The 21,430-nt window shown below is 38.0% G+C and overlaps 1 protein-coding gene across 1 annotated transcript; it reads left to right on the top strand.

Moving 5' to 3' along the window:
* The first annotated feature begins 213 nt into the window (after positions 1 to 213).
* On the top strand, positions 214 to 2,002 carry LOC138892331 (uncharacterized). Its single transcript, XM_070176038.1, has 4 exons — positions 214 to 603; positions 730 to 1,266; positions 1,532 to 1,689; positions 1,741 to 2,002. Exons 1-4 carry the CDS (start codon positions 214 to 216, stop codon positions 2,000 to 2,002), a joined length of 1,347 nt encoding a protein of 448 aa, XP_070032139.1.
* Positions 2,003 to 21,430: the final 19,428 nt, after the last annotated feature.

The following is a 21,430-nucleotide window of genomic DNA, read 5'->3' as shown; positions in this document are numbered from 1 at the left end:
GAAGCTGCTATGTCTAACATCAATGGTAAAATTTGGTTGTTCTTTGATGCATTGACTGAATGGGAAGTAGTGAATGACACTGAGCAACAGGTCATAATTAGAGTTTGTCATCAGGACATTTGCAAACAAATAATGATGACTTTTGTGTATGCTAAATGCTCACCTTAAGAGAGGCTTGAACTGTGGGAAAACCTGTATTATTTGACAAGTAATATGAAAATTCCTTGGGTAGTCGGAGGAGACTTTAATGTTCTAATAGATGAGGATGAGAAGATAGGTGAGATACCAGTCTATCCACCTGAATATGAAGACTTTGCTTGTTGTGCCAATTCTTGTGCTCTGTTTGATGTTGGCTACAAAGGCAGTCCCTTCACCTGGTGGAATGGTCGACCAAACTCAGAATGCATCTTCAAAAGACCAGATAGAATATTTGTCAACCAACATTTTCAACAACTATACCCCAGAATTAAAGTTGAGCATCTTATCAGAACAGTATCAGATCATGCACCACTATTGATGACTTGTGGTGCAGAGTCTATGCAGTTTGTTAAACCTTTCAAGTTTCTTAACTTTTGGATAAAGCATGACACATTTCTGGATGTGGTAAGGCAGAACTGGCTTGCAGATTTCATGGGTGATCATTTCTTGATATTCAAGCTAAAGTTAAAAAGAGTTAAAACTGCCCTGTCTCACTGGTGTATGCTAACATATGGTGACATATTCAAGTAGCTTGCAATTAGAGAGGATATTGTTAGAGTGAAGGAGATTTTATTTGAAGAAGATCCAACAATTGAGAATAGGATAGTTCTCCAAAAAGCTCAAGCTGAGCTAAAGAAATATCTTAGCTTTGAGGAGCAGTTTTGGAAGCAAAAGGAAGGTATGACTTGGTTTGATGAAGATGATAGGAACATAAGATTTTTTCATAATTATGTCAACGGCAAGAGGCAGAAGCTTCAGCTCAAAAGAATTCAAAATTCAGATGGTGCTTGGCTAGAATCTCAAGAGCTTATGTCTTTAGCTGCAGTAGAATTTTTCAGAAGACAGTTCATACAGGAAAGTAATCCTACAAACTTTGACATTCTTAACAATATACCTGCTATGGTGACTATGGAACGAAACATGAAACTGTGCAAATTCCCATCATTTGAAGAAGTGAAGCATGCAGTTTTTACTCTAAGTGGAGACAGTGCCAGTGGACCTGATGGTTTCACTAGACTATTTTACCAACATTGCTGGGAAATTGTGGGAGAGGACATATTCAACATGGTTCAATGGTTTTTTGAAGGCTCATCTCTACCAAAATCAGTCACACACTAGTTTTAATACCTAAAAGACCTCATGTTGAAACTTTTACAGACTTAAGGCCTATAAGCCTAAGAAACTTCATCAACAAAGTGTTCTCTAGGATAATGCATGACAGGTTGGAAAATATCTTCCCTTCTTTGATATTACCAAACCAATCCGGCTTTGTGAAGGGAAGAAGCATTTTTGAAAATATATTACTCACACAGGAAATTGTTACTGATATTAGGTTGAGAGGAGAGGGAAGCCAGCTAATGTTGTGATTAAACTGGACATGGCTAATGCCTATGATAGAGTTTCATGGCAGTACGTCCTTCATGTACTGGGGAGAATGGGATTTGCTGAACATTACATAATCATGATCTGGAACTTGCTAGCTAACAATTGGTACTCTGTCCTAGTTAATGGTCAATAATCTAGTTTCTTCAAATCAACAAGGGGGGTTAAGCAGGGTGATCCTCTATCACCTGCATTGTTTATTTTATCTGCTGAAGTCCTAACAAGAACAACGAACAAACTGTTTGACGACAAGAAATTCATAGGGTATGGCATGCCAAAATGGATTGATCCTTTGAACCATTTAGCATATGCTGATGATACAATCATCTTCAGTTCAGCGGACACATACAGTTTGGGTAAAATTGTTAAGGTTCTCACACAATATGAACAAACATCTGGACAGTTAATCAACAAGTCCTAGAGTTCATACTACATGCATGCTAATGCAGCTACACAATTGGTTGACAGTGTTGGTTCAATCACTGGTTTTCATAAAGAAAAGTTCCCCTTCACTTACCTAAGCTCTCTAATTTTCTACACAAGGAGAAGAAAAGAATATTACAATGACCTTGTTCAGAAAATGAAAGCCAAATTACATTCCTGGAAAGGTAAGCTGTTATCTTTAGAAGGTAAAGCCACTCTCATATCCAGTGTGCTACAAAGCTTACCAACACACATACTTTCAGTTCTGGATCCACCTAACAACGTCATTGAACACATGCACAAGATATTTGCCAGGTTCTTTTGGAGTGCAAAAGAAGAGGGGAGGAGCAGACATTGGGCAAAGTAGGAAAACCTTTATCTGCCTAAGGAGGAAGGAGGGATTGTCTTCAGATCCTTATTTAATGTTTCAAAGGCCCTCTTTGCCAAACTGTGGTGGATATTTAGGACAACAAAATTATTGTGGTCGAATTTCATATGGAATAAATATTGCAAAAAAGAGCAACCTACTGTGGTACAATTAAGACAGGGATCACATGTGTGGAGAAAAATAATTGAGGCAAGAGATCAGGTGGAACATGAAATATTATGGGTGTTAAATAGAGGTACTACTAGTGTTTGGCATGAGAATTGGATTGGTCTGGGATCACTTTATCATGTAGTACCACAGAAATTCAACATCAATGAAGATTTGAAGATGTAGAAGAACTGAGACAAGGAGCTGGATGGAATGATCATATTTTACAAATAAACTTCCCACAAGACATTGAAAACCATATAAGGCAGGAAGTGTACTTTGATAAATCAGATGAACACTGGGACACACCTATATATATGCCAACACCTTCAGGCAAATTCACACTAAACAGTGCTTGGAAATTAATAAGACATTGGCATCGACAAAATCCAGAATACAAAATGATGTGGACGCGGAGTTTACCATTCAAGATATCATTTTTCTTGTGGAGTATATGGAGAGGGAAGCTACCTACAGATGATATATGGAGGAGATGGGGCTACTTAACTGTGTCTAAGTGCTGGTGTTGCATACATACACAACAGAAAACTCTTTAACATATTTTCCTTACAAGTGACACTGCCACAAAGGTATGGCAGTTGTTCATAAAGGCTGGAGGACTGGTGGTAAACCTGGTTCAAGTTCACCAGGTCATCAGATCATGGTGGGGTGCAAATTGTTGAATAAAATTGAGGCTATTGTATCAAGCAGCACCTGCAATTATCACATCGGAACTATGAAAAAGAAGGAACAAAACGAAGTATGAAGGAGGTGTAATATCCTTTCATAAGATAGTACATGAGATAAAAAAAAAAACCTTACACTACCTGGAAAGGAATAGATACAAGTGGCTGTATAGCATACTCCTCAGTTGGCCTAATATGGTTAAATATTTTGAAGGCTATAGGCCAGTTGTTATCAAAAGAGTTCTATGGTTGATGCTTGGTGCTAGGTGGTACAAATGCAACACTGATGGAGCTTGTAGAGGGAATCCAGGGCCAAGCTCGAAAGGATTTTATGTGAAGAATGATGCTGGTGATTTAGTGTTTGCAAAAGCTGAAGGAATAGGCAGTCAACTAATATAGCAGCTGAGGCAAAGGCAATTATGGAAGGACTTTCACACTGTGTTCAAATACAACTCCACCCTCTCATCATTGAAATAGATTCTCTTGTGATGAAGAAAATAATTGAGGGTGAATGGAAGGTTCCTTAGGGTATTGGGAAAGACATGAAGAAGATCAATGACATGAAGAAGCATTTCAATGTGCTATTTTAACATGTCCAACGAGAAAGCAACTCTGTAGCAAACTACTTAGCTAACATTGCTTTTTCTTTTGTCGGTCCTGTAACATATCAATCATTTCAGGAATTACCAAAGGCAGGAAAGACTTTAATAAACCAAGACAATGCATAATTACCTAACCTTAGGGTTAGGACTGCAAGAAGAAGGGCACCTAATTGAATACAGTTAATACTGTAAGATACATGCCTTCAAAAACACATTTCTTGTAGTTATTTCAAAGCAAATAAATGGATGTTTCAGCAACACAACATGCTCCCCAAACATATGATGTTCAAATGCCTCAACCACGCAAAGGAAGTAGAAAACTAAGTATGGAACACACATTGATACGAGATCGTGTACTCCATACGCTGCATAACACAGCCAACACTGACAAGAGCATACAAATCTTGGAATTCATATGGACACTGTGTACTTATATCACACCTCACTTCAAATATGCTACATCATCAGTCGTGTCATGTATTATTGGATAATTATCCAATAGTATTGGAGTGTTTTCAATGCGCACTGAGTTGGATTCCAAAGCTATCAAGCAGGATCAACAACATTGAGCATTAAGTATAATCATTTCACCATAGCCGATGGCATTCAAGTTCCTCCAGACTCCATTAAAGATGTCCAATCTACTTTGCTGCAGCTTTTATGGCTTCATACTTGCCTTTTTCCTTCGGTTTGCAAACAACGGCGCCTGGTGAGAACGTTGTAGGTGCTACACATATTAGTTTGCAATTGGTGTGCCAAGGCAAAAGCGGCAATTCAGACTGGAAGTCTTCAAATACACATTTTGTTACATGCACTACTGCTATAGGTTGTTGCTACTTTGTAACAACTAGCACTAGTCGTGTGATTACCTTTATATTTTTGATTCATTTGAACAATTTATAATTCACGGACCCATTCTGGGATTTATTTAATATAACAGCTGCTAGGTGAATAACCTAATGGTTTATTTGCTTAAAAAATTAATTTATAACACTTTCCAATTCTACTCGAAAAGTCAACAAAGTCAACCCTCGAAGATAAACATTACCCATAACTTTATGAATTTAACAATATAATGTATTCCCAATTCCATTTTTAATTTCGTGGTCAAAATCAAAAAATACTAAATTCTAGGTTTCTTTCAAAATCTCATAATTTCTACTAATTTCTATTTTTAAATCCTTGTAGAATCCATGTAGTTAGCTAACAATATACGGGAATTACTTATCTTGACATAAATGACGAAAATATTCCCTCTATGAGCTCCAAATATCGCCCAATCAAATGAAAAATGGGAGAGAAATGGCCTAAGTCCCGTATTAAATCAACCTGCCCAAGCCCGCTCTTCTTCGCTATCGCGGAAAAACCATCGCGATCACGAAGACCAAAATCACGGCCTCCAAAATTTCCTCTACGCGTTCGCGACCTCCACGTCGCGTTCGCAAAGCCTTCTGACATCTGCCCTTCACGTTCGTGGGCCACGAGCCGCGTTTGCGAAGGCATAACGCCTGTCAGGCCCCAACTCCCCTTCCTTTTTCGTGTTCGCGACCTCCAAGTCGCGTACGCGTAGGCTACCCCAGGCTTTTCTCCCCATTCGCGACTCCTGCTTCACGTTCGCGATGAGCAAATCCCAGCAGCCCCAAAATCCTTCTTCGCGAACGCATGAGACTCTTCGCGTTCGCGAAGAACAAAACCAGACAACAGCACCAGCACCAGCAGTTGTAAAACAAGGAAAAATGGTCTGAAACCACTCCGAATCACACCTGAGGCCTCCGGGACCCCGTCCAATCATACTAACAAGTCCCAAAATATAACACGAACCTGCTCGAGACCTGAAATCACACCAAACAACATCAAAACTACGAATCGACGATTGAAACCTTCTTTCAACTTTCAAACATTCAAACTTTGACGAACGCGTCCGATTCATAATTAAACATTCCGGAATGATGCCAAACTTTACGTGCAAGTCATAAATCACGATACGAACCTATTCCAAGGCTTGGAACCCCTAACTGACATCGATAACACCAAAATTCACCTCAAACCAAACTTAAAAAATTCTAAAAATTTTAAAATGTCAACCTTCCACAATAAGCGCTGAAATGCTCCTGGGCGACCTGATACTCAACCCGAACATACGCCCAAGTACAGAATCATCATACGAACCTATTGGAAACATCAAATCCCGATTCCGAGATCGTTTACTCAAAAGTCAAACCTTAGTCAACTCTTCCAACTTAAAGCTTTCGAAATGAGAATTTTCCATCCGAATCAACTCTGAACTTCCCGAAATTCAGATCCGACTACGCGTACAAGTAATAATACATGAAGTGAAGCTACCCAAGGCTCCAAACCGCTGAGCGACGCGCTAAAATCCAAAATGACCGGTCGGATCGTTACAGCTGGCATCAACCGGCAATATCATCCGGCAAAGTAAGTTTATTCTTTCTGTCTTCTGAAGATTCTTTCTTCTTATTCGCTTAAAACCAGAATCTCTTTCTCTTTTTCTTTCTAGTTGAAGGTTCTCTGTTTGGGCTGTTTAGAATGCTGAAAGTTGTGGTGAACATTGATTTAGTGTTGAATACTGATTGTTATTGCGTAGGAGCAAAAACTGGAATTTTGTTTATTGTTGTTGCTATGGCATATGGTCTCTTCCAGTATGAAAGATGTACTGTTTGTTTGATGTGATCTTGTTTATCTCTTTTTGTGTATTGTGGGAGGAGTCCTCAAAAGAATTTTAAATTAGACAAAGTAATGATATTAATAACCATGATTAATAGAAGCTTATGAGTTAAGCGATAATAATTTACGGGCAAATACTCTAGCTATCTTAGATTAATTGTTACATATAGATTATTAACTGCGATCCCGTGCAATCCCCGTGGAATGCCAAAATCTCTGGCACCAAGGGAGTTATTTATATTCGTGCATCTATTTATAGGTGTAGAATATAGTTATATCCAATGAGCTTTTGCGTATGGGGTAATATCAGTGAGTTCTCTTTCACGTATTCCATTATCCTTTTTAGCAGAACTTCCATTTCATGTGAAATGCAAAATGGAGGAAAATTAATACCACTTTTGGATTTGGTCTATACCAGCCTTCATGTTAAACAGGAAAGAAGAGATGTTGTCCAATGTGGGACAAATCTAAAACACTTTTAATATCCCAACTTCTTAATACAAACACTAAACATTCCTAACAAATTCTCTCAAACTCAAGTGTGTTTGATTAATCTGAATAGTACAAACAGATTCTTTATGAATAATTAATGACTCCTCCATTCAAATCCGAAAGATCTAGTCTTACCTGATTGTGCTCACACTAAGAACAAGCACAGAGCAAAATGTTTTTATTTTTTATTTTGGGGGGGGGGGGGGGGAGGGGGGGTTGTCAGTAATTACAACATATTTTAGGGTAACAAAATATGAACTTCAGAAAAGAACCAAAATTTCCAGTACAATACCTAAATCAAAAACTGTGTGTTCACAAACTCAAGATAGCTAATAGCCTACTATATGAAAGTATTTTGGCACCAAGGGGGTTATGTATATTTGTGTATCTATTTATAGGTGTAGAATATAGCTATATCTAAAAGTGAAGTTTATATATGGGTAAGATGATATCTATGTCATACCCCAACCTAGGTGAGGCGTGACTGGTACCCGGTACCGTACTGGTCCGAGCGAACCACTCTGCAACTCTTGAATGTTAGACGTAACCCAGAACATACATAGGCCAACATGGCCGCAACTCGTAATATATCGTAGGCGGCCAAGCGTCATATCAGCTAGCCATCATACTCAAAACATCAATACATGTTCGGGCCGAGGAGGCCACTATGAGTATCAATACCGGACAACCCAGAAAGAAAACATAAATGAGGGCCGACAAGGCCACTAACATACTGTACATACTGAACATGTGTCTACAAAGCCTCTAAGAATATATGACATCAAAATATCGTCGGGACAGGGGCCCGGCCTACCCGTAAGTCTATAACAAAATCTGATATCATGACCTCTAGACTCGGCTATACTCCGAAAGAGATGGAGTCTTACCGATTTCCCACTGAATATCAATCTTGTCTACGAGGGAGGCGTAGAACAAGCTTGTCACAACATATATCTCCCTCATTTCTTTCACCTCCCTCAAGGTCACAACATCAACAATAACAGGCCACCCTTAATCCATATATCCAGCACCTTAACAACATGAGAACAACCTAACAATACAATATAATAACAACAATAGGGACAATGTTAAGATTAGGAATAGCTAGCTTGCGATATATCGAGCGATAAGCTCGATCCTTAACTAGCAACAAAACACTCTTCTACACTTCTTCTTCTCTTCAAGTTACATATTAACAACACACACATGCACGCGCACACACACACGCGCGCGCGCGCGCACACACACACACACACATATATATATATATATTATCTCCCAAAACTCCAGCCACAACAACATCATAAAAACACCTCAAAATAGTCCAACATGGTATCACAACTTCTATATGTCTTTTGACCGTCAACTCATAACTTCTAGCTTCAAACAACTTAGCTAGTGCTTAAATATTATCAAGCTCGTGTAGGAGAAGAACATCATACCTTTAAACAGCAAGCAAAACTCCAAGAACAACTCTCCTTAAACTTGAAAAAACTCACAACACATCAATTTTATAAGTCTATCACCCTGTAACTCAAAGTATATTTATAGAAAAGCTCAGTGACATTAGACCCAAATTTAGGTCAAATTATAAATGTAACTTGCGACAACTTTTGCCATGTTTTGTTTTACAACTTGTTTGACTTAAAAACTAAACATACAAATATTATATGATTCAATTACCTTAAAACGTGACCTCCTTAGGATATTAAGTACTCCTAGTTTACCCTAAAAGTACGGGTTACAACATCTTTGATTCGTTTAACCTCCAACCCTCACGATACTTCCTTAACACTTGTTTTAACCCGTCATTATCTTTGTAAAGGTCCTTAAGCTCTCCAGTTTACATTGATTCACTTAAGATGCATTGTAGCATGAAAGTATGGGGTGTTACAATCTATATATTTATATATCCATATATATATAAAAGAGAAGTCAGACAAGTTTAAGGAGCCATGTATATATTTGGCCTTAAATAAACATGGATATCGCCGAGTATAATAAGCTTGTTGTAGCTTAGACTTAGTTCATAACAAAAGGTGTCCAACTCTTTACAGTGTGTTACCGTATCTGAATTAACCAAGCTTCTCTCACAATATACAAAATGCAATTTACCAGAGGGCTAATACACTAAAACTCGAACAATAATGAATGTTATAGCTGTAATTTTTCCAGCTAAATCTACAGCTTATTATTTGGAAAATGTTTCTTTCTTTTTTTTTCTCTTGGCACTTTTTTTTCTTGTGTTCCAAAATTTATTTGCTTTGGATTTATTCTTTATCTTGTGTAAAAGTTGCTACCTGATTCAAGATATATAAGTGAGTAACTGATAAGTTCAGTTACATTTATTTTTCAAATTGCACATTGTAGCTTTCTGAATGTAGAAAAATTGGCCTCTAAATTGTATAACCATGGTTAATTGATCTTTATTTTTTCTTAAGCATCTTGATCTTATTTTATTATTCTTTGTAGGAAATTTTGAAATGGACAAGACTTGGATGCGCTGTAACGATAGATTGAGCGATGTGTATTTAAAAGGAGTTGAGAGTTTTCTTCAATTTGCTTTTAAGCACACATAACCAAAAGGTGAAATTCCTTGCCCTTGTAAAAAATGCAACAATGTTTTTCACAAAACTAGAGACAAAGTAAAGGAACATATAATAATTTTTGGGATAGTCAAGGGGTACACTCGTTGGCTTTTTCATGGAGAATTTGCACCCAAAGAGTAAATCACTAACAATAACGAAGTAAGACAAGAGGAAGTAAGAAATGGGCAAGGTGATGATATATTTGAAATGATTTATGATGCTATTGGCCCTGATATCATGAATTGTTCTGGTAGGGGTAGGGTTGATCCTTCTGAACCAGCTTCAGAATTTTCCAAATTACTTGAGGATGCTTGCACAACAACTTTATCCTGGTTGCGAGAAATTCTCCAAGTTGTCATTGATTGTGGAGTTGTTTCAAATTAAGTGCCTTTATGGATTGAGTGATAAAGCAACTGACTGTATAATGAAGTTAATTAAACGAGCATTTCCTTCTGGTGAAACTTTACCGGAATCATTCTATGGAGCAAAAAAAGTGATTCGAAATTTAGGTCTTCGTTATGAAAAAATACATGCTTGCGAAAATGATTATATGCTGTTTTGGAAACATAATGCAAAAGCTGAATCTTGCTTGGTTTGTGGCGAGTCTAGGTGGAAATCAAGAGAAGGTTAAAAAGCTAATGGGGCAAATACAGAAAAGAGTAGCAGCAAAATTCCTCGGAAAGTTTCAGACATGACATGGCATCATGATCAACGTTTGAAAGATGGGGTTCTTAGACATCCAGCTGACTCAGATGCATGGAAACATTTTGATACATCTAACCCGGGCTTTCCTAGGGATCCTCGTAATGTTAGACTTGGATTAGCATCTGATGGGATAAAAAATTTTGGCAATTTAAGTGTTTTTCATAGCAGTTGGCCAATAATTATTACTGTATATAACCTGCACCGTTAGATGTGCATGAAGCAACCATATTACTTCTTGTCTTTGTTGATACATGGCCCTAAAGCTCCCGAAAATGATATTGATGTATACTTAGAATCTTTAGTGGATGAGATGCAAGAATTGTGGTATAATGGAGTCAATACATATGATGCTTTGAGAAAGGAGAACTTTTATATGCGGGCAGCACTCTTATGGACTATAAATGATTTTTCAGCCTATGCCTACTTGTTTGGATGGAGCACAAAGGGAGCTTTGGCTTGCCCTTCATGCAACAAAGAGACTTTGTCTAGTCGATTAAATTATGGTCGTAAGTTCTCTTACATGGGTGCTCGTAGGTTTTTATCGCCTAATCATAAGTGGCGGGGAAATAAACGTGATTTTAATAGGGAAGTAGAAAGAAGACCTGCTCAAAAATTCTCTCAGACCCAGAAGAGAAAAATACATGAAAAAAGTAAAGGCATTCATAATAGGAGGAAGAAAAGCATCTTTTTCAAACTTCCTTATTGGAAAAATAATCTAATACGCCACAATTTAGACTTCATGCATATTGAAAAAAATATGTGTGACAATATTATTGGGACGTTATTAGATATGGAAGGAAAAATGAAAGATATTTTGAATGCTCGTCGTGATTTGAAGGAAATGGATATAAGAAAAAATTTGCATCCAACTCAAAGATATGAAAAGTGGTATTATCCAGCAGCATGCTATACTTTATCACCAGATGAGAATTCTAAAGTATGCAAGTTCTTGAAAACTATTAAGGTTCCAAATGAATATTCTTCCAATTTATCACGGTGTGTAAAGTTAGAGGATCGTAAAATTTATGGAATGAAGAGTCATGACTCTCATATTCTTTTGGAACAACTTCTTCATTTTGCAATCCGCGGAGTCCTGCCGAACCATGTCTATGATGCTATTACCGAGCTAAGTATTTTTTTCAGAGAGTTATGTTCATAAACTGTAAGAGTTGATGTGTTGGATCAACTTGCAACTCAAATTCCAATTACGTTGAGAAAAATAGAAAAAATATTTTTGCCAATATTTTTTAATATTATGGTGTACTTGGTCATTGATCTTCCAAGAGAGGCTAAGCTTGTTGGACCTGTACAATACAGATGAATGTATCCAATAGAGAGGTATATTTTTTTCTATTTTATAATTTCGGTTTAATTTTATGTGGCTTGTTAATTTTTCATGCTAAGCGTTTAACTGAATGTTATATTATGTAGATTCTTGCACAAACTGAAATGTTATGTTCGCAATAGAAGTCGACCTGAAATATCTATTGCAGAGGGGTATATTGTTGAAGAAAGTTTAATATTTTATTCAAGGTATTTACATGGAAGCGGGAAAGGGTATAATCGAGTGGAAAAATATGATGAAGATGATCATGTTGAGTCATACTGTGGATTGTCAATATTTGAATAAAAAGGTTACCCTTTGTTAATAGATACATCTAGAAATCTTGAAGAGCTTAAGAGAAAACAAGCTCATCTTTATGTTTTGAGAAATTGTGAAGAAGTTCAACCAGTTTTACGGTATATCTCTTTATGGTATTGTACATTGAAATTTGATTATGTTAGCTTTTTCTCAATTGTTATTTTTATTTTTAAACAGGAAGTACGAGCAGAGTAATAGTGACATGAACTTTGATGATTAGTGTTTTCATCGAGTAAGTTTTCATTGTATTTTTTATTCAATTTGTCATACTTATAGTTTAGTTTAGTTTATTTTTAGAGTGTTTATGATTGTATGGTGGGTGCTGCTACAAGAATTTTATTGTTCTTCCCGTCTTTGTAGTCTTAACTATTTTATGTGATAACCTGAATCAAATTAGCAATTTTCCGTTAATGTTGGCTTGTCTCCAGTCTCATTTCTTTAGTTGTATGGGCATTGCACTGCAGAGTCCAAATTGTCCTATTAATATTAAGTGTTGTGTTTGACACTAAATCCGTCAATTTTAGGAAGTTCTTTGTCAAAATTATCTGTCTTGTTATCTTCTCTATCCCGCTTTAGCATCATTAGATTATTTTATTATTTATTTTTGTACAGATCTGCACATGTAAGTTACGGGTTATATTCTTTGGCTAGAGGTTCTTTTGATGGAATTTAAAGATTCAAGGGGTATGAAATAAATGATTTTCGGTTTCATACTAAACAACTTGAAGGTAATAGGGTGAAGCAAAATAGTGGTATTTTAGTAAGAGGAGTAATGAATGGTCAAAATACAAATTATTATGGTGTTCTAACGGAAATAGTAGAACTTCAATACTTCGAAGGTAAACGGATTGTATTATTTAAATGTGATTGGTGGGGTGTTGATCACATTGAAAAAGTAGTGAAAATAGATAACCATGACTTTGTTAGTGTCAATACTAACCGAAAGTTAGCAACAAATGAATCATTTGTGCTTGCATCTCAAGCAGAACAAGTTTTTTATGTCAAGGATAATCTTCATCCCAATTAGTCAATTGTCTTGAATGGTCATTCTGCTTATTTTACTCATGGTATTGTCAACGAAGAAGCTTTTCAACAAGACGCTCAAGATTTCTCCTGTACATTTGAGGAAGATGAAGACTTTATGTATTGGAGAAGAAATGATCTTGATGTTATCAGCACTGTTGTTACCTTAGTTGATGATATTATTGAAGATATCGAATCAGAACCTGAAACTGATGATGAAGATTTGTTACTCTAAATATTTAGAAGTCTTATATGCTTATTTGTTTATACTCAGTTAATGTTAAAACTTTTACTTATTTGCTTGAGATATGATATTTAATTCTTTATTATTTTACTAAATTTATGAATTACTTCAATATATTGAATTATTTTGATTGAATATGAATTAGTATTTAATGGTGTTGTGTTGATAATTATAGTTTGAATGAGTTCAAATATTCTTTTCTATAGAGTGTATGTTGATGGATTATCTAGTTACAACTTACAAGGTTGATGAAATTATGGTGATACGCTACTATTTGTGAAGTATTATTAAAAAGAGTGCTCTTAATAAGAGGAAAAATACATCATTCAGCAGTATTTTTTACATTATGTAGTCTCTTATCAGAAAATCTTTTAATAGGATTAGCGAGGTGAATAGAGATAAAAAGGAGAGAAAAATTCACCCATAGTGTTCCTTTGCAACCAAACTGTCGCTTAGTTAATTTGGCTGTATACGACCATTATTTGATACTCTAAATAATTCGACAACTGCACACTTTTCGCGTTAGAAATGGGAAGGGTACACTCTCTTGTTCTAACACTTCTTTCTTCTTCATAGTCAACACAATTGGTTATTGTGGTTACTTTTCTCTTTCTACTTTTGCATCACCAGAAAATTTTATTTTCACTCTAAATATTAGGCTCCCGTTTGGACATAGATTATAATTATATTTTTCAAAAATAAATTAAAAATATTGTTTTTTCATGGAATTTAATCAATTTTTGAAAAAACATTGAAGGAAAAGTTCCAAAAACTAGTTTTGACCAATTTAATATTTATTTTAAGTAAAAAACATGTCCAAATACAACTTCAACTTTCACAAATTATTTTTCAATAGAACTTCAAAAACTCTTTTTTCAAGTTTCAACCAAATCTATGGGAAACTTATAAATATTTTTTGTTAGATCAATAGATTATCGAAACAAGTTCTGTATTGATTTGATGAATGTAGAAATCTTTCGGGAAGCACATATACATGAATATTGCTACAATTATTCATCTAACTATGAAACTTTACTTATGTTAGTACTATTTTTATAGTTAATGCAAGTACATGTAAAGTTTATACTTTGCTACGAAAGTGTCACGATCCAAAATCCACTATAGGCCGTGATGGTGCTCAACGTTACCGTTAGGCAAGCCAACACTTAATTATTTATTTTATTATTTTTGAAATCATGAATCTTATTTAGATAGAGAGGTCAGTGCATTAAAATAAATTGTAGTTACTTACAATTTCGTTAAAATAATAAGTGAAAGTGTATCAATGTAAAACAATCCATAACAAATTCTATAACACCCCCACAACCCGGTGTCACAAGTGCATGAGCATCTACTAGAAGGTACAATAACAATACAATATCTGTCTGGAAAAAATAAGTTAGACAGAAAAATATAAATAATTCTGATGGAGACTCTGTATGTTGCGGATCGTAACCTGGGATGCAGCTCACTGTAAAGTCCCTGCAATAGCCGTGCCTTTGCGCCCAAAAGACCACCAGAAATATATACCTACACGATAAGTACAGAAGTGTAGCATGAGTATGTAAATCAACGCGTACCCAGTAAGTATCTAGCCTAACCCCGAAGAAGTAGTGACGAGGGATCGACATCGATACTTACTAGTGGTTCAATAAATCAAGTACAGTAGAAAGTAAACAAGTATAAGGCATGGTAAATAAATAGTGTAAGCAAATATAAGTACGTGATACGATCCTCCTCCGAATGGTAAACACTGGCTCTCAATTATCGAATACCTCATCAACCGGAGTATATATGTATATAAAATGGTCCCCACCAGATAGGTCGTCACAATTCAAATCAGGAAAACTCACGGATACACTGGCTTCAAGTTAAATATTACGCACGATTCTACCGAGGCAAACGGCCCAATCCCATAAGAGTGTTTCATAAAGTTGCCGAGGCGAACAGCCCGATTCCATAAGAGTATTTTATAAAAATGCCGAGGAGAATGGCCCGATCCCATAAGAATATGATATTGCCGAGGCGAACGGCCCGATCCCATAAGAATATGATATTGCCGAGGCGAACAGCCCGATCCCATAAGAACATGATACTGCCGAGGCGAACAGCCCGATCCCATAAGAGTATGATACTGTCAAGGAAAACGGTCCGATCTCATAAGAATAAGAAGCTTTAATGGGTCCTAGACCCCACTCACGAATATACGTATGAGTTATGAAATTTAAAGAAGCTTTTCGATGAAAATGTACAACGCGAGAGAAATTCGTAAGGGAAGCACAATTATCCCGCGGCTAATCAAGTAGCTCGTCAAATCTCTACAATAGCGAGTCCATCACTCTACGCAATGCTAGCCTCAGGTCGTAACGCGAAATCAAGTAACTAAGCATGAAAGAATAACTCAACTAGTACAATAAAGCATGGCGTGAATCCTAGTCTACCCGGACATAATCAGAAATTCTAGCATGTGCACGGACGCTCATCACCTCATACATGCGCAGCTCCCACAACATGTATTATATAACAAGAATAATACCTATGGGGTAATTTCTCCCTCACAAGGTTAGACAGGAGACTTACCTTGCTCCGAAGTTCCATAACCGGCTCCAACATCTCTCTAACACCTCGAATCGACGTCCATCAATTCAAAACTAGTCAAATAATGTGCAAATCAATCAAAATATACCCCAATGAGTACAATTTAACAATTTATAATGATTCTCAACTCCGCTCGAAAAGTCAACAAAGTAAACCCTCGGGCTCACGTGCTCGGATTTCGAAATTTTTTGAAGATAAACATTACCCATAATATTACGAACTCAAATATATCATTTATTCCTAATTTCACTTCAAAAATCGTGGTCAAAATCACAAATTATCAATTCTAGGTTTCTTTCAAAATCCCCCAATTTTTACTAATTTTCATGTTAAATTTTCACATGTGTTCATGAAATATAATCAAAAGTGGTTTAGAAACACTTACCCCCAATAGGTGAATGAAATAGCTCTCAGAAACCGACCCAAAGTCGGCTCTAAGAGAGAGAAAATGAGATGAAATGAGCAAATCCCGTTTTGGCTAGCATATATATTCTGCCCAGTCGATTTTCTGCACCTGCGGAACTCCTTGCGCTTCTGGGGCTCCACTTCTGTGGAAGGTATCTCGCAGATGCGGCTTCCCCCAAGGTGTTATCTTTCCCCTTCTGCGGACATTCAATCGCAGACGCGCATCCGCTTCTGTAGAAATCACCCGCATCTGCGGACTCCCCAGCTAGAGCAACACTCCGCACCTATGCGCCCATGACCGCACATGCGGCTCCGCAGGTGCGCTACAACACCAGCACCTGCGATCTTCCAGCCCCAGACCACTTCCTCTTTTGCGCCCCTCAACCCGCATCTGCGAGCCCGCAGGTGCAAAAAATTCCCCGCACATGCGAATCCAACCAACCTCAATCCCAACTGCTTCTGCGACCCCTGGGCTGCTTCTGCGGTCTCGCACCTGCGGCCATAACCTCACTGGTGCGATCACACCAAAAGCCTTAAGCTTCAGAAATTCCATAAGTTCAAAACTCGATCCGATTCCAATCCGATTCGCACCCGAGGCCCCCGGGATCCCATCCAGCCACACCAGCAAGTCCTAAAACATGATACAGACTTAGTCAAAGCCTCAAATCATGCCAAACAACATCAAAACTATGAATCGACGATCGAAACCTTTCTTTAAACTTTCAAACTTCGCCGAACGCGTCCGAATTACACTTAAACATCCCGGAATGATGCCAAATTTTGCGTGCAAGATACCAATCACGATATGAACCTATTCCAAGGTTTGAAATTCCAAACAGACATCGATAACATTAAAAGTCACTTCAACTCAAACTTAAGAAATCCTTAAACTTTCAAAATGTCAACCTTCCCTAATAAGCGCCAAATGCTCCTGTGCGACCCAATACTCAACCCAACATATGCCCAAGTCTGAAATCATCATACGAACCTATTGGAACCTTCAAATCCTGATTTCGAGGTCATTTACTTAAAAGTCAAACCATTGGTCAACTCTTCCAACTTAAAGCTTCTGAATTGAGAATTTTCCTTCCGAAACAACTCCGAACTTCCCGAAATTCAATTCTCACCACACGTACAAGTCAAAATATATGAAGTGAAGCTACTCAAGGACTCAAACCACCGAACGAAGAGCTAGAGCTCAAAATGACCGGTCGGGCCGTTACATTCTCCCTTACTTAAACATACGTTCGTCCTCGAACATGCCAAGAACTGCTCCGGGGTTTCCCCAAAATCACTGTCCAACACCTTGTGCACCTACCCGTGCCACCATAACCCAGATGAGCACATTAGCTCGAGTTAGACTGAAGATCTTCCCTTTTATTTTAGCCAACAAGCCTTAGGACCAAATTCCAACCTTCGAATTTCTCTACATGACCTGATTCTAACATACGAACATTGTATCAATCTCCACACGCTTAACCCACACATGATCATGCACCCATGCTGACATCACACAATGCACAGCATAACTCATTTGCCCATGTAACCTCCTCCAAGCACAACAGCTGCAAATTCACTGACCCGATGCCCGTAGTATACCTCATAACCCATATAAACCCGGTCTCAACTTTCATAATACTGCAATGATGAAAGAGATGCACAAGAACTCATAATCACCCGTCAAATCAATAACTCACTGAGTTTCTCCATTTGGCAAGAACCGTTGCCTCATTCTGAACTGAATAGTGACATTCTCTCTTTAATATACCATACACAAACCCGATCGCACCGATTTCAGGTCCAATAATCTCATCTCACCCAGTACAAGCTGCTCAGTCAACAAGCCACCTCAAACATTGACTAAAATCTCATATGACGCAATCAATGCGCCACAAGCTACAATTCGAATGTGACACATAAGCAATAATGAACTTTGGAAAAGGACTACCCAGCCCGCGTAATGATTAAATGGCTGAACAGATGCTATGGACCTTTCTCAGAGAATGAGAAACAAAATACACAAAATAAGTATAGGGAATCGTACTCAACATCTCACTGTTGCGGCGTGCAACCTGATCCACACATGACACCGTTGCGGTGTGCAACCCGATCCAAATAACATACCCGTGGCGGCATGCCACCCAATCCACACATAACAATAAATGAGGCAATACCCATTAAGACATAATGCTTATACTATGAAATACTCGAATATCGACCAAAAGCACGCCAAGTGCAAAAATACAACCCTGGGGAGACGGATAGCGCCATGCGCTACAAAACTCGAGCTCGACTAAGGTGCAATAACGACAAGCTATACATAACCATAATACACATGTGAATAATCAAGTCGTCTCACAACCCACATGGCATATTAGAGTACTAAAGAGAATAGCTGACGACAGGAATAACATCCAACACTCGAAGACCCCTCCATAAGCAGTGCTATGCTGAATGAACACACCTAACTTGATATAGAGCATACAATTCACATTAGTTCTACTAGCGGACCTCAAGCCAATTCTGATCATCCCATACCGGGCCACTAACCTTCCAAGGATCCACAATGACCCTATTCATGACACAAAAGAGCAGTCGTCAAATCCGGAGCAAACTCCCACAGTCCATAACCAAAGGAATAAAGCACCTCTCAGTCATAACCTCTCCCGTTGGTGACAGCACCAAAATCTCCTTACCTGATTTCAATCTCTAACAATCAAATGACTAAGATATCACATGTATACGATCTTCCCATGGGATATACTCCCACAACCTTCCGCACCAGGTAGTAAAATCTGAACATTAATGGCCATCGACCATGCTATTTCCATAGTGCTAGTCAAGCATCCGCATTTCAATACCCAACACTTCTTCCACAAAATAGACCATCCTCAGACTGCTCAAAAATAATGCCAGCATACTCTGAACATCTTAAATCTTTCCCCGCTCCTTCGAGCTCGTGACATTCTTATCAACACCAAACCTCAACCTTGGTCCTCAACTTCCAATTTCCATACCGCTCACTGCACTTATCATGCTGCGACGCGCAAGTACAAGAATTTCATCATAAATTATGAACCACCAATAGAATAAACACTTCATCATCTAGAACCCCTTTCAATCAACATATTTCAGAGGAACAATTACAATATGCAACCGAATTCCCATAGCTGCAGAAAATACAAACCTCAAGTTGTGGTCTAAACCACCATAACTCTTCTGGGATCCATCTACACATAACAGACTATCATAATCAAATACCTCCAAATCAATCAAATTACGGTGGCTGTCAAGCCCGCACGTACAACCACGAATCACCTGTATAGCTTAACATACCGAAGGAACTGATCATTTTCACAACCATGTTGATTCAACCCATCACTAACTGACCCAACTTCCTCCGATTTACTCTTGACTTTCCTTCGAAATAATAATAACTCCCTTCAAATGCATAACAGACCTCAAACAACACTCATCCCGAGTGACCCCAAATCACTAGACCACGTCGTCTCAACATCCATAAGCCATTCTATACCCTCTTCATGCACTAAATAGTATCTCCAATTGATACACCGCGCTGATTAAATCTTCTTTGAATCTGAAGTTGTTCTCCCACTTTTCTAACACTGCACCGCAGACCCGATGACAACATAGAATACTCCAAGTACCCTTCTCACTCAGCGGCAAAACCCAGTCTTCAGCCACATAACGAACCCGAAAAAATCCTTAAGCACCACACCTTAAATCTTAAATCCACTAGGAGCATTATTGAGAGTCCCCCACTCTAATCCAATCTTGATTGTTTAACCAAACAACTAGTGCTCCGTTAGAACATGTGCACTCCCATAGAACAACCGGATTAATACTTTCCCTTGTACATCACATCCATCAAATCCTCTGCTCAAATTACCCCTGATGTTTTCTTCCCTTAGTAATAACTAATCCACCAATGTACCACTAACTCGAAACTGCAAAGGCACATCACCATGTGACCCAATCACAGACGCAAGGCTCCCCCACTTAGCTTTAATCCACAATCACATAAATCTAGAATCCCACAATGACTCCTCCTCCTCAGCTACCATGATCCCACACTGTTGCTCAGCCAAATTCCTTATAGGTTATTGTTGGACTAATCATAACGCAACCTGAATTATCCGCCCCAATCGTACACTCGAGCTCCTAACTATCGTACCATCTTCTTCAAGCGATCCAAGCTCACCTCGTAGTACATTTATCCCGTGTTGGGCAGTAAGTAGAACTCTTCGTAGGAAGCATAAAAACAACCTTAGAGTTCATCTCCCTCGATTCTTCAATACTGAAAACGCTGATCTGATCCTGAAGTCGCAATGCACAACCATCTCTGCTAACTTTCTCTTAGGTTCCACCTCACAACACCGTTCCCAGAGGCAAACAAATGAAGACCAACATGCCGATGAGACTCAATGCATTCAATCAATGACGGCGACACCACAATATTAACAAGAATTCCACCAAATTCGAAAATATCAAATCTTGACCGTAGGCAACAACAACACAGGGTTGAAGTGACAGAATACCCATCTACAAGGCGATGATAATAGCCCACTCAAATACACAGGGAGAAATATCCTGCACCACATCTGCGGTACCTCTACAACTCCTCGATACCCAATTGATAACAAGCGCTCAACACCGTATAAGAATGAGTAAAAAGGAAATGAAGGCATAAGCCTCAATGGAATCAAATCGCACAATGAGGAATCAAGAAGGGAAGTGCTTTTAATAGCCATGTAGCCTCTCGAAGATAAATACAGATATCCCCACACCAATCCGCAAGACTCTACTAGACTTGCTCATGACTCGTGAGACCTAAGTGAACCTAACGCTCTGATACCAAGCTGTCATGACCCAAAATCTACTATAGGTCGTGATGGCACACAACGTCGCCGTTAGGCAAGCCAACACTTAATTATTCATTTTATTATTTTTGAAATCATGAATCATATTTAGATAGAGAGGTCAGTGCATTAAAATAAATTATAGTTATGTACAGTTCCGTTAAAATAATAAGTAAAAGTGTATCAATGTAAAACAATCCATAACACATTCAAGAACACCCCCAAACCCCGGTGTCACAAGTGCATGAGCATCTACTAGAAGATACAATGACAATACAACATATGTGTGGAATACAAGTTAGACAGGAAAATGTAAATAATTCTGATAGAGACTTTGTATG

The sequence above is a fragment of the Nicotiana tomentosiformis genome, chromosome 5, assembly GCF_000390325.3.
Source record: "Nicotiana tomentosiformis chromosome 5, ASM39032v3, whole genome shotgun sequence".
NCBI classification, from domain to species: domain Eukaryota; kingdom Viridiplantae; phylum Streptophyta; class Magnoliopsida; order Solanales; family Solanaceae; genus Nicotiana; species Nicotiana tomentosiformis.
Note: the sequence above shows the minus strand (reverse complement) of the source record. Positions and strands in the feature narration are given on the sequence as shown.